At 39.8% G+C, this 12,400-nt stretch overlaps 1 protein-coding gene across 1 annotated transcript in view; it reads right to left on the reverse strand.

The window, feature by feature from the left end:
* LOC136885570 (myotubularin-related protein 9) overlaps positions 1-12,400 on the reverse strand; it is a 121,152-nt gene that overhangs the window by 13,496 nt on the left and 95,256 nt on the right. The window contains exons 9-10 of the mRNA XM_067158218.2: positions 9,563-9,669; positions 8,060-8,298 (exon numbers count right to left, since the gene is read on the reverse strand). Of these exons, the coding sequence (XP_067014319.1) occupies positions 8,060-8,298; positions 9,563-9,669 (346 nt within the window). The remainder of the gene's footprint in view (positions 1-8,059; positions 8,299-9,562; positions 9,670-12,400) is intronic.

Below are 12,400 nucleotides of genomic sequence, written 5' to 3' on the forward strand. Positions count from 1 at the left end.
GTACAACAAAATTAAAGTTGACAGCCTTAGTTGTTATACATCATCAAATTCAAATTACATCACAATTCTGAAGGTGAAGTTCCACTTTCTTAGGCTTGTGGTTTGCAATAACTGAGTACAGATTCACATGGATGAAATTTTTTTTGCATCGTGATAACATAACTTATGGAATTTGACTGTTGCTCATTTAGAGTAGAAAGAAACCATGTGGCTTTTTCCATTAGGGACAACTTGACATGTTAGAAAAAGTTCAAAATTGAGTGAGGTTTGTTTTCCAATTCCGATCAAATCCATAAATTTGTCTGAAAAAAATGATACCATAAAATTAGCTATGTGGGTTGAAAAATGGGAAATATGGCTGTGTTGATATGAGACTCACCCCTACATGTAAAGCCCGCGGTATGTAATTTGTATTTCAATACAGATTAATATGAAACTTATTCTTATGAAGACTTTTTATTATGTGTTAACTCAGTGATAGTTCACATCTTAATTATATCTGAATTCTTGCGCTAGTTCTTGCCGGTTCTTGGGACTACTGAGTCTCTTCAAACTGTCTTCAAACTGCCGACTGACAGTTGCTTCTAGCTCGTATCTTTGAGATCTACTTCACAGCATGTTTGTTTTGCCGCATCAGTGGTGTTCGTGTTTGATACATCCAAGAATGAATATTTCATGAAAGTTGATCAACATCGAGACCTTCGGATATCAGGTGTACTACTACAAAATGATGTGGTGGAAAGATGTTGTACTCAATCAAAGTATCTTCTGCTTAATTCAACCTCCTTTCCAACTTATTCCCTAGTTCCCTCCATTTACCTTCAGTGGTTTTTATTGTAATTACTTCATGTGGGCTTCACTGGATTTCCACCCTATGTGGTATTAATTATAAATGTTTAATCAATCCTCCTATTCAATATATTATAGTATAACTTCATCTATAAAGATGTCATTTTTACATTAACCAAACATGTTTGGACTCGTTTTTACTATCTGGGTCTGATGAGAAGTCACGGCAGCTAGCAGGTACGGCACGAGTAACAGATATTAGACTCTTAGCTACAAACATCAGTCGTGACAGATAATACAAGCTCCTGCATATTCCTCATCAAAATGTTCATTATACAGTACTTATTAGGTATAGGAAATGTGTAACTAAAGCACAATTGCACTGCTACTTTGAAACTCCACGATACAACCTGAATTCGTAAGAGTCACCGTGAACGGAACCAATGTTTATTGTCAGGCCTTAAGACTTGAGATAGACACATGTGCGACAGCCATGCTTATCCCTTGCACCTTTCACCCCCCATCCATGCGACTTCTTGTCAGGTGACCATAATAGAGTCACCTTAAGTGGATTTGAACCTTAAAATACATGCGTTGCATTCATGATTTGGTAGTAGAATTAATTTTGATTAATGTAATTATCCTCGCCCCCCCGTCTTTTACCACTGATGTCGTCTGAGTTTGAATTTTCTTCTTTAATCTGGTTTATCTTTAACCTTGCTGCTGACTTATTAATGTTTCATCTAATGTCATCGAATGTTCCTTTTTTTATATTTTTTCTTTCTTTTCCTTTCCTTTTTGGGGGGATGAATTATACTGAGTGTGGTGAATAATCATGTCATTTAACATTTACAATGCACCATTAAGAAAAATTCTCCATTATTACCAATCTCTGAAAGTTCTATGAAGTTATCCTCATAATGTTCTTTAAATTACCTGATTACTTCTCCCTATCCATGGATCCATTTACCTATGCAAGGTTAAGTAGGCCTACTACCCTCGGATATTCGTTTGAATACAAAAAGTCCCTATGTAACCGAAAGCTATATTCTGTTCATTTTCAGGTTAACTATCGTATGTGGATACAAGGACCAGCTTCTATGTATATTAGTTTTCCCCTTTGTAAATTTAATAATTTTTCTCAGTACCTGCAAATTTCACAAACTTTGAAATGACATATCAACCTGTGGGTTCTTTCTACTTTCACACTTGGAGAAGCATTTTAAGTTAATTTACATTAATTAACATGACTTACTCACACCCCTTTCTTCTTCTTCTTCTTTTATGACCACATAGGATCACTTTAGTCAGTCCGTCGTTCAGGTCTCTTTGAAGGGATTGTTCGGGCTTTGCGGTCCTCCCAGTACTTCTTCAGACGCTCCGATCTTCGTGCCCTTTCCTCAGTTGAAAATGTGCGTGTTGTTGGTTTGTTTTGTGTAAGGGTAAAGCGGAGGTTTGTATTCTTGAGTTTTGTATTCAATTTTATCTTATTTTTGGTGTCTTCTGTTGTAAGGCCTATTTCCTTCAGATCCTCTCTTACTTCTCTGATCCATTTACATCCTGTTGTTGTATTTTTTGAGACGAGATTGTGTTGTACTAGTTGTTTCAGAAGTCTCGAGTCCTGCATCCTCATGATATGTCCAAAGAATCCCAGTCTCCTCTTACGCATAGTATCTGTAATGGGTTCTAGCTCTTTGTACACGACTTTGTTAGGTATTAACCGCCACTGTCCATCTTTCTGATATTTTTTGTTGATACAGGTTCTTCCAATCCTCCTTTCAATTTTCTGAAGTCTGTCAGTCTTTGATTGTTTATTCAGGTAAAAGAGTGTTTCTGCTGCATATGTAGCTTCCGGTTTTATAACTGTGTTGTAGTGTTTTATTTTTGTATTTATTGATAGACATTTCTTTTTGTAGATATCCCATGTTAATTTTTGTGCTTTAGCTAATCTATTTGTTCTTACTTGGATTGAGATTTTTTCATTTAAGTTATGTGTTATTACTTCTCCAAGATATTTAAACTGAGTTACTATTTTGATTTTATTACCATTTATGGTGACTTCTTTTAGCTGTGTTGGTTTTTGGGGCATAATTTCTGTTTTTTCAAATGATATTTTGAGGCCAATTTTATTTGCAATGTTTTGAAGTTCTGATATCTGGGTTTTTGCTTCTTTTATGTCCACTGCTAGTAATGCTAAATCGTCAGCAAAACCCAGGCAATTTGTTTTGATTTTTCGGCCAATCTTTATTTTGGGGGGAGATTTTCTAAACCATTCCCTCATTACCATTTCTAGAGCACAGTTAAATAATAGTGGTGAGAGCCCATCTCCCTGCCGTAGTCCAGTTTTAATTTCAAATGTCTCTGATGTTTCCCCCCTAAACTTCACTTTTGACTTGGTATTGGTGAGAGTCAATTTTATCATGTTTATTAATTTGGGGTGTAGTCCAAGGTGTCTTAAAATTTTAAACAGAGATTCTCTATGGATGCAATCATAAGCTTTCTTGAAATCTACAAATGTTATCACCATATCTCTGTTTCTTCTCCTGTTATAGTCCATTATCAACTTAAGACTCATGATCTGATCAGGACAGCTCCTCCAGGGTCTGAAACCTCCTTGATATTCTCCTAGTTCTTTCTCAAGTTGTAAACTTATCCTATTAAGGATGATTATTGAAAATATTTTGTATGTTATGTCTAGGAGAGAGATTCCCCTGTAGTTATTAGGGTCGGTTTTGTCCCCTTTTTTGTGCAGAGGATGAATGAGGGCTGTTGTCCAGTGTTCTGGTAGTTCTTTTTTAATCCAGATAGAGACAAGTTGTTGATGGAGGGCAACTTTTGCTGAGGTTCCTGCATATTTCCAGATTTCCGCAAAGGTCTGATCTTCTCCTGGCGCTTTGTAGTTTTTTAATTTATTCAGAGCTTGGTAGACTTCCTTTATTGTGGGGGGATTGATGTTTTCTGGTGATGTTTTTATCGGGGTGTTGGTGTCCAAATGAAGGAGTTCTGTAGGTTCCTCACAATTTAAAAGCTTGTTGAAATGTTTAGCCAGAATTTCTGCATTGTCTTTATTGTTATGGGCCAGCTTACCATCTTCATCCTTCATCAGTAGGGTCGGGGGTTCATATTTTTGGAGCTGCTTTCTGAAGGTTTTGTAGTAGTCCCTTGATTTAGTTTTACTGAACTGTTCTTCAATTAACTGCAGGGTGTCCTTATGATGTTGTCTTTTTATTCTTCTTAAGACTTGGGTAGTTTCTTTTCTCTGTTTTACTAGCTTTTGATAGGATATTTCTGTCTTTTGGGACTGATGTAATAGCCATGCCTGATGTCTTTTCTCCACTGTTTCATCACATTCACTGTTCCACCATTGGTGTTTTTTACGTGGTTTAATTGGAGCTAAGTCTTCTGCAATTTGTTTAAGGTTGTGTACTAAGTCTTCAAGTTTGTCTGTGATTTTTATTTTTTCAGTTGCTTTCTGGTAATTTTTGTTGTTGATTAGCTGGGTAGGATCTATTTTTCTTTTAGTTTTAAGGGCTTGCTTTTGTTGTCTCCTCTGGGGAGTGAGTTTAATTTTAATTTTAACTACGTAGTGATCTGAACCTGTGTCTATTCCTCGGAGGACTTTGACGTTATAGATCTCTTTGTGGTGGTATTTGTCCATGCAGACGTGGTCCAGTTGCCATTCTCCTTTAGTGTAGTCAGGGTGTTTCCATGTTTTGAGTTTTTGAGGTTTCCTCTTAAAACATGTAGATTTTGAGATTAAATTATGGTTTCTACACAGGTCAACTAGTCTCTCTCCATTTTTATTTGTTTTCTTGTGTGCTGGCCATTTTCCGATGATGTCACGGTATTTTCTTTCTCTGCCTAGTTGAGCGTTGAAGTCGCCTATTAATAATTTTATATGGTGTTTGGGGATGTTATCTATGGTCTGGTCCAATAGGTCCCAAAATTCTCCTGTTTCCTCCTGGTCTTTTGAGGAGTTGTTTTTATCATTAGTGGAAGCATGGGCATTTATTATAGTATAGATTTTATTAGATGCCTTTAAGGTGAGCGTTGAGAGTCGTGGAGACTGTGATCTGAATTCTTGAACTGAGTTTATTATTTTAAGGCTGACCAAAAATCCTGTTCCAAATTGTGGGACATTCTTCATCACTCTCTTCCCGGGTATACCTTTATAAAGTCTGTACCCTTGAGATTCCAAGGCATCCTGGTCAGTGTTTCTAATTTCCTGTAATCCCATGATAAGAATTTTGTGTTGGTCCATTATGTCGGTGATCACTTTTAGTTTACCGGTTTGCATGAGTGAGTTTATGTTGTGTGTAGAGAAGTATGTTATCTGCTTTGGTTTGATTCTTGATTTTGTCTCATTCGTGTATGTAGTACTGGGGTATTTCCGTGCCTCCGACTTCACAGTATCTTTCAGGTGGCAGCCCACCGTATCCGAATGCTGCCTTCTCTGAACTCTTGGTTCAGCCGGTGGAGTATTCCTTAAAAGACCTTCCATGGTTGACTGTCAAGGTGTCACCTGTGTGGGACTAGGTCCCGAATTACAACTCTGGATGTGATCCAGTGAGGTGATAATGAGGCCGCTCCTCTGGAGTACAGACGCCTTGTGCAGCCGCCCCTAACCTGGAGAACAGACGCTGCATAATGGATTCCAGTGGCATTTCCTCCACTGTGGGGACCATCACCCCACCCAAAGGGGCTCATTCGCCCGAAGCCGTTGGCCCCCTTAGGGAGTCAGGTTATTTCCCGCCGCCCAACACTCGGCGTTGGCAATTTTACAGCTGGGTGCCAGACCAGCAAACCCTCCTCCTTTCTCATTCCGGACTTGGGACCGGACAATGGCGGAGTTTCACACCCCTTTATTGTATTAATAAAAATTCCTGAATTATTAATAAAATTTTTTTTGGAAAATTTAACCTCAGTTGTCATTTATTGAGTTTTGGGTAGAGCATTACATTTTGATTATTAAATCTGCCAGACGCTTTTACAGAGTTCTGGAATGATCTAATTTTTAGCCGGATATTATAAGTTATGTTTATTAATGACAGATTGTGTCTTGTTCCTTGTGTGTCCCGTCTAGATTACAATTTGTAACCTGAGTTCATGGCGAGCTAAACCCTTAGGTTAAACTTAATTTTCTTAATATGATTGCACAGTTGATTGGATAAATTAATAAATCCTCCCAGCCAATGAACACAGTTGGGAAAGAACTTCATTGGTTTAATATATTGCTAGGAGTATTACTGCATAACTGTGGAGACAGCTCCACTTTCCAGTAAATTTATTTTGTTTTTTGAATTGTAAGCTACGTAGGTGGATCAAAAGGTTAGTTGCACTAACGCGCCGCAGCAGCGCGCTGAGAATCACAAACTTGGGCACAGCGGAGAAAGGGACAGACACTGCCCACACGTCTGTTAGGCAGGTCGCTGTGGTGTCTCGTCTAGTACTGTGTGAATAGCGGCCAAATGCAATGGAGCATCAACTGGACGTTCACTCCAAATATGAGGTGTGTCTGACAATCCGATTCCTATGGCCCAAAAGGAAGAATTGCACAGACATTCATCGTGAAATTAGTGCTGTGTATGGGGAGCGGGCCATTTCCCGGCAAGGTATCGTCAAGTGGTGTCAGCAATTCGAAGCCGGACGCACGGATATCATGGACAACCATCGCGAAGCCAGGCCCGCAACGTCCAGGACCCGTGCAAAGGTCAACAGTGTGAATGCAATCATTAGACAGAACCGGCGCATTAAACTGAGAGAAATCGCGACGCAGCTGAACATGTCGCATGGCAGTGTGTTTGCCATTGTTCACGAGGACCTTGGATATCGTAAGCTGTGTCAAAGATGGGTCCTACGTCTTCTCACCAATGAGCACAAGGGACAACATTTCCAATCCTCCCTGGCATTTTTGCAACGCTATGCCTCAGACGGCAACGGGTTTATGAGGCGAATCGTCATAGGCGACGAAACGTGGGTCCATAACTTCACCCCCGAAACGAAGCGAACATCAATGGAATGGGTGCACCCCTCATCACCACAACGAAAGAAGGCCAAGGTTCAACCTTCAGCCGGTAAGGTTATGGCGACAGTGTTCTTTGACATGGAGGGTTTGCTGCACGTGGAATTCATGCCGAAAGGAATGACGAACAACGCGGCGTTGTATTGTCAAATGTTGCACCGGTTGCGTAAAGCGATTAAAGAGAAGCGCCGTGGGAAATTGAGCGCCGGTATGATTTTGTTGCATGATAACGTAACACCTCACAAGGCCCGCCAAACGAGAGAACTGCTGCAGCGTTTCAAGTGGGAGGTCTCGCAACATCCACCCTACAGTCCCGACCTAGCCATGTGACTCATCTGTTCGGTAAGCTCAAAACGGAGCTCGGTGGTCGACTTTTCCAGACGATGAGGAGGTGAAGGCCGCTGTCTCCAAGTGGTTGCAGAACGCTAGAGGAAATTTCTATGCATCCGGCATCGACAAGTTGGTTGTGCATTCGCAGAAATGTTTGGAGTCTCTTGGAAACTACGTGGAAAAGTGACTTACAGTGTATGTCGTTACAGTCGTGTTGCTATTGTACAGGTGGTGTAATAAATGGCCATAACTGGGAAGTGCAACTTATTTTCTGATCTGCCCTCGTATCATGGAAAAAAAAAAAAGATCTAGGCTGTACTAGGTATAGCCGTTAGAGTTATTTACTGTACGTGAAATGTCTATCGTGTGCTGCAATTAGATTTAAAATGAACAGTTGAAATTTTCACACTGGTTTATTTAGTAACGTTTGTAAACAGGACAAAGTGGAAAACCGCCGGGGTGGGACGACATAAAATTACATGGCTGTCCTGGTGAAAATGGGACATATGGCCACCCTGAGTAAACATTTTCAATCTGTTTTACGTCACAACAACACAGATAGGTCATATGGCGACGATGTGAAGGAAGCAGCCGTGACCTTAATTAAGGTACAGCCCCAGCAATTGCCTGGTGTTCAAATGGGAAAATTCGGAAAACCATCTTCAGGGCTGCCTGAGTAAACTAAAATAAAATCTATAATATCCACTCTAATATATATGCTGCTATTGTTCCAGCTATTCTATGTGACTTAATATTACCTTTTCAAAATTTAGTAATTTTATTGTTTCAGTGCCTCCTGTAAACTTCTGGAATTTGAAGCTGTCTGATTCTTACACCAGTCTCTTTAATTGTACAACTAATCAGTTAACTACAACAGCTACTGGTAACCTAAAGAGAGTTTCTGGTATGGATACTCACCAAACTGAGAACTGTAGGAATGTTCAAACAGGAGGATCAGCAGGTGTATGCTGAACTCGAAGCTGCAGGGGAACTGTTGGTGAATCTGGTTGACACAGTCCAGGAATAGCAAGAATGTGGGAGCTTGAGACTTGCCACGACCGGAGATACCACCTGTGGGTGCGTAACAAGAGCGAGCGTGGCGGATAGGGAATGGATGTCCAGCCTGTAACCACTCTCTTTCCACCAGAGCTTCTAACCTGGCGACAAAATAATCACCATAAGTACTCAGAAAACTGGAACCTAATACACTTAAGGGAACTTAGAAAAAAATTTTTGGCAAGAAAAGAAAAAAAAAGTGTCAAACATTCAAATATTCTTGCCATTAATGCTCTCACGGCCCGTACTTAAAGACATGATGCTGTATAGGCTTTTGGGCTTATGCCGCATCAAGAAAATAAGGTGAAATTCTTAACATTTCGCAGAAAACTGGCTCTGCGTCCTCAGAAGAAATCTCGACTGACCATGAGAAAGGCTTCTTAAATAATGACACTTTGAAATTTGGATGTTATAATAGAAGTGGAAATTGTTGTGTGCGTCTTCCGCATCGCAAGCTCTGCGCCTACAAGCTCCGCAACCCGCCGCAGCAATGAAGTTTCTAGCAGCTACAAGGTGTCTTCACGACGCCTGGCACGCTCATCGATGACTTCAGCCAGCGATATATAAGGAGCTTCGTTCCAAGCCTCTCCAGGACTACCCCAATGTTCGACGACGAGAACACACCGCAAGTCAGACACGGAGGCATTCCTCTTAAAAACGCGTTTTGAACAGGTGGACAAATTGCTGGCCGTGAGGTTTCACCCCTGAAGATTGCCTCATTATCCTGATCCCCGCAGCCACGTCGAGCCCCGAGTATAGCATTCCGCTACTCACTTTAGTCCTCACCAGTGCTCCGACATCCACCTTAGCCTTCTGCTATTTGAATAAATTAATGCAAGTTCCTTGCAAGTATAAACCTAGTACCAGCATTCTGCCTCTCTCTACAAGTTACGCTTGTAATTTCACAGAAGATAGTTTTCGACTATCAGGACAATTTATTAGTGAAACAGACTATCTCCTCAAGATAGAACTAAGTGTATATAGAACTCTCGTATTGTATAATTGTACATATGCAACAGACATTCAATTTAAGATTTAATTTCAACATTAACTGCGTGCATTCAAACAAGTTTCAAGAAGAATTCCGTTTTATTTCTTATATATATTGTATCAAATCACTGAAACAGTAAACTTTATGTTGTGTCACTGTATACCAAGTTCCTTGTATACAACACAAATGGTACGTTCATTTGCCACCAGATGGTCCCCAGGACGTGGCACAACGCTAGCGTTCGAAGCAGAAGCAGAAGCAAGCCCTCATGACACAACAGGAAATGTAAACACATCACTAGCTACCTCACGTTAAAACAGCAACAAGCAATGAAATAGGTTATATGTTGAATATACACAATTAGTTCAACCTACCCTCGGACAGTTCGACAATCAGGATTGAGGATAACTTGGGCGAGCGAAGTCACCAGAAGAGTGGCATCCATACCCTCAGAACCATGGACCAATACTGATGCTCCCTCCTGTAGGATGACGTAAAAAGGTCAGATTACAAATACTCAACAACTTCTTACTTTAATCAATCAATCAATCAATCTACATGTAGCACATACAGACCAATAGGCCTGCCAACCTGTCAAGCCAGACAGCCTCCAGATACTGGAGTGACATGTGGTCATCTCAACGACCTCATTAGCTGTACTGTTTAGCTTTCATGACAGACTTCACTGCCTCTCTTATCAGATAGCTACAGAGCCATTTGCAGAACAGCAGATCCTGCAGTGTGAGAAAAATGCTGAGAAAGAAGATTATAATAAAATCACAGTTCCGTGATGTAAGGGTAGCGTGTCTACCTCTCGCCAAGAGGCCCCAGGTTCGATCCCCAACTTGTCCCTGATGAGGGCTGAAGTGGGGTACACTCAGCGTTGTGAACTGAAGTAAGGGGCTGTCGGAACAACACTGCTTAGGAGGTCGTCACACTGATCACGCAATATCTGCAGGTCAACTGGTTGGGAAGGCTGGTAGACAAAGGACATTTTTGGAGTATACGTAACATGGGGGTCTTTTGTATTTTCATATGTCCTCTTCTCTTTCTTTCACTCATTCTTCTCACACTGACCTGGAATTGTGTTTATTCTCTTATGAGTTCGTTATATATGCAGGATGAATCACCTAAAATCAAAAATATTTTCAAAAAGAGATGTGCAACTGATTTATTTTTGTAATATCTGAAGCCATCTGTGTTCAGTTTTGACTCATGGATCTTTCGCTAATTTGCACACACTTTAAATGAGTCAAAAATAACACAATGGCCAAAATATTTCTTTTGGAAATTAACTCATGCGACCTACAGAAAATGTTAAAGTTTGCAAGTTTGAATTGGCACCCTTCCTTATGCAGGACTGCGGTGCAGGCTGGGTTCCCTTGTCGAGGAACCACGCCACTGATCTTTTCTATTCCGTTATTAATTATGTAGCACGCCGTGTAAATGATGTAGCGGCATTAAGAAAAGTAATTTAATTTCTGCCTTGATTGTGGGTCAATAAAAGCAATAGAATAAGACCGTTAAAGTGAAAACAAAGGTTAGTCAGCATAACAAGGAACGTTACACATGAAAGAAAGTTGCTCCTTATAGCTTCTGCAACAATGATGCTCGTAGTAGAAATGTCGAAAGCACAAAGTGTTTCTACACCAACCACACCGAACGAAGCGAGGATAAGAGCTTAATATCTCATGTTTCATAGATTTCTTCCAATGCAAAAATAATTTTGCCTGTGTTGATTACCATTACACAAACAACCACTAGTCCCATACAATGGTCTCAAATTAGCTATTAAACAGTGCGAGTTGTGGTAGAGTATGAAGTAGCGGTCTGCGTAGCCGAGCACGCTAATTCAAACAAGTAATGAACTTCATTCCAGTTCCGTATTGACTTTTAAATATCTGAGATAAAATTCTAAAAGAATTATATAAAGCACACCTCTTCAATACAAATTTGCCATTTGATAAATGGTCTGTCTAAAAAGCTACACAAGATATGTTTCAACCTAGCCTAGAGGTCATCATCAGCTAAAATAACACAAAGATGAAAGACAAAAACAGTGATACATAAGAAACTTGAGAAAGAAATACAATCAACAAATGCAATGAAAATCTATGTTTAAAATGTTCATAGCTTCAATCTTGGACGAATTTAGTTGTAACAGATGTGGGTCCAACCGTATTTAACACAACTATTGATTGGCTGGAAGAATACTTTAAACTGATGATGACTTCTAGGCTAGGTCGAAACATATCCTATGTAGCTTTTTAAACAGACCATTTATCAAATGGCAAACGTGTATTGAACAAGTGGACATTATACAATTAAATTCTTTTAGAATTTTATCTTAGCTAATTCAAACATACAAATTTTAATGCTTTCTGTAGGTTAGATGAGTTAATTTCTGAAATAAGTATTTTGGTCATTATGTTATTTTTGGTTCATTTAACGTATGTGCAAAATTTACGTAAGATTGGCGATTCCCCGGTATGCACCCTTCCCTTGTTAGTTAATTTATAGTTGTTAGGTTCTTTAGTCTGCTGAAACTAATTATGAGTAATAAATTTTATAAATCACCTGAAAATGAAAACATATGGTAAGAGCATTATACTTGAAACAGAAACAACTTAATTAAAATAGAATGACATGTTCGCTCTCAACAAATATTTTTCTTTTTTTTAGGCAGTTTAGCGCATCAATATCTGGCCAGGGTATCCTGCTATGGTAATGGAGTAGACCATACAGCCAGCGTCTCAACACTGAGTGTTGGGTGGTGGGAAATAATTTGACTCCCTAAAGGGGCCAATGGCTTCGGGCGAATGGTCCCCTCAGTCTAGGAAATGCCACTGGACGCCATCATGCAGTGTCTGTTCTCCATGTTAGGGGCGGCCTAAAGAAAGGCTATGACTCACAACCATAGTTTTATTCTCCTGAATGGGTTTGCCTGTTCAACCAAATAAACATTTAGCGACTACAGCATTATGGAATGTCATTCCGTTAAGATAACTACCCCAGGTACAGAAATCCACCGTTGCAGTACGCAACGCATGCAGGTCTATGAATTCTGGGGAACCTGCACCACAATGCTTAGATAAATCTGAACATCTCATCAAAAACTGAAGACAAAAAAAAAAAATTACTTAGGAACATTAAATGTGAATTTACTACTCAAACTGGAAACAAATGGAACTAACCAAAGTCATGGAAGAATA

This window comes from Anabrus simplex, chromosome 14 (assembly GCF_040414725.1).
Source record: "Anabrus simplex isolate iqAnaSimp1 chromosome 14, ASM4041472v1, whole genome shotgun sequence".
NCBI lineage: Eukaryota > Metazoa > Arthropoda > Insecta > Orthoptera > Tettigoniidae > Anabrus > Anabrus simplex.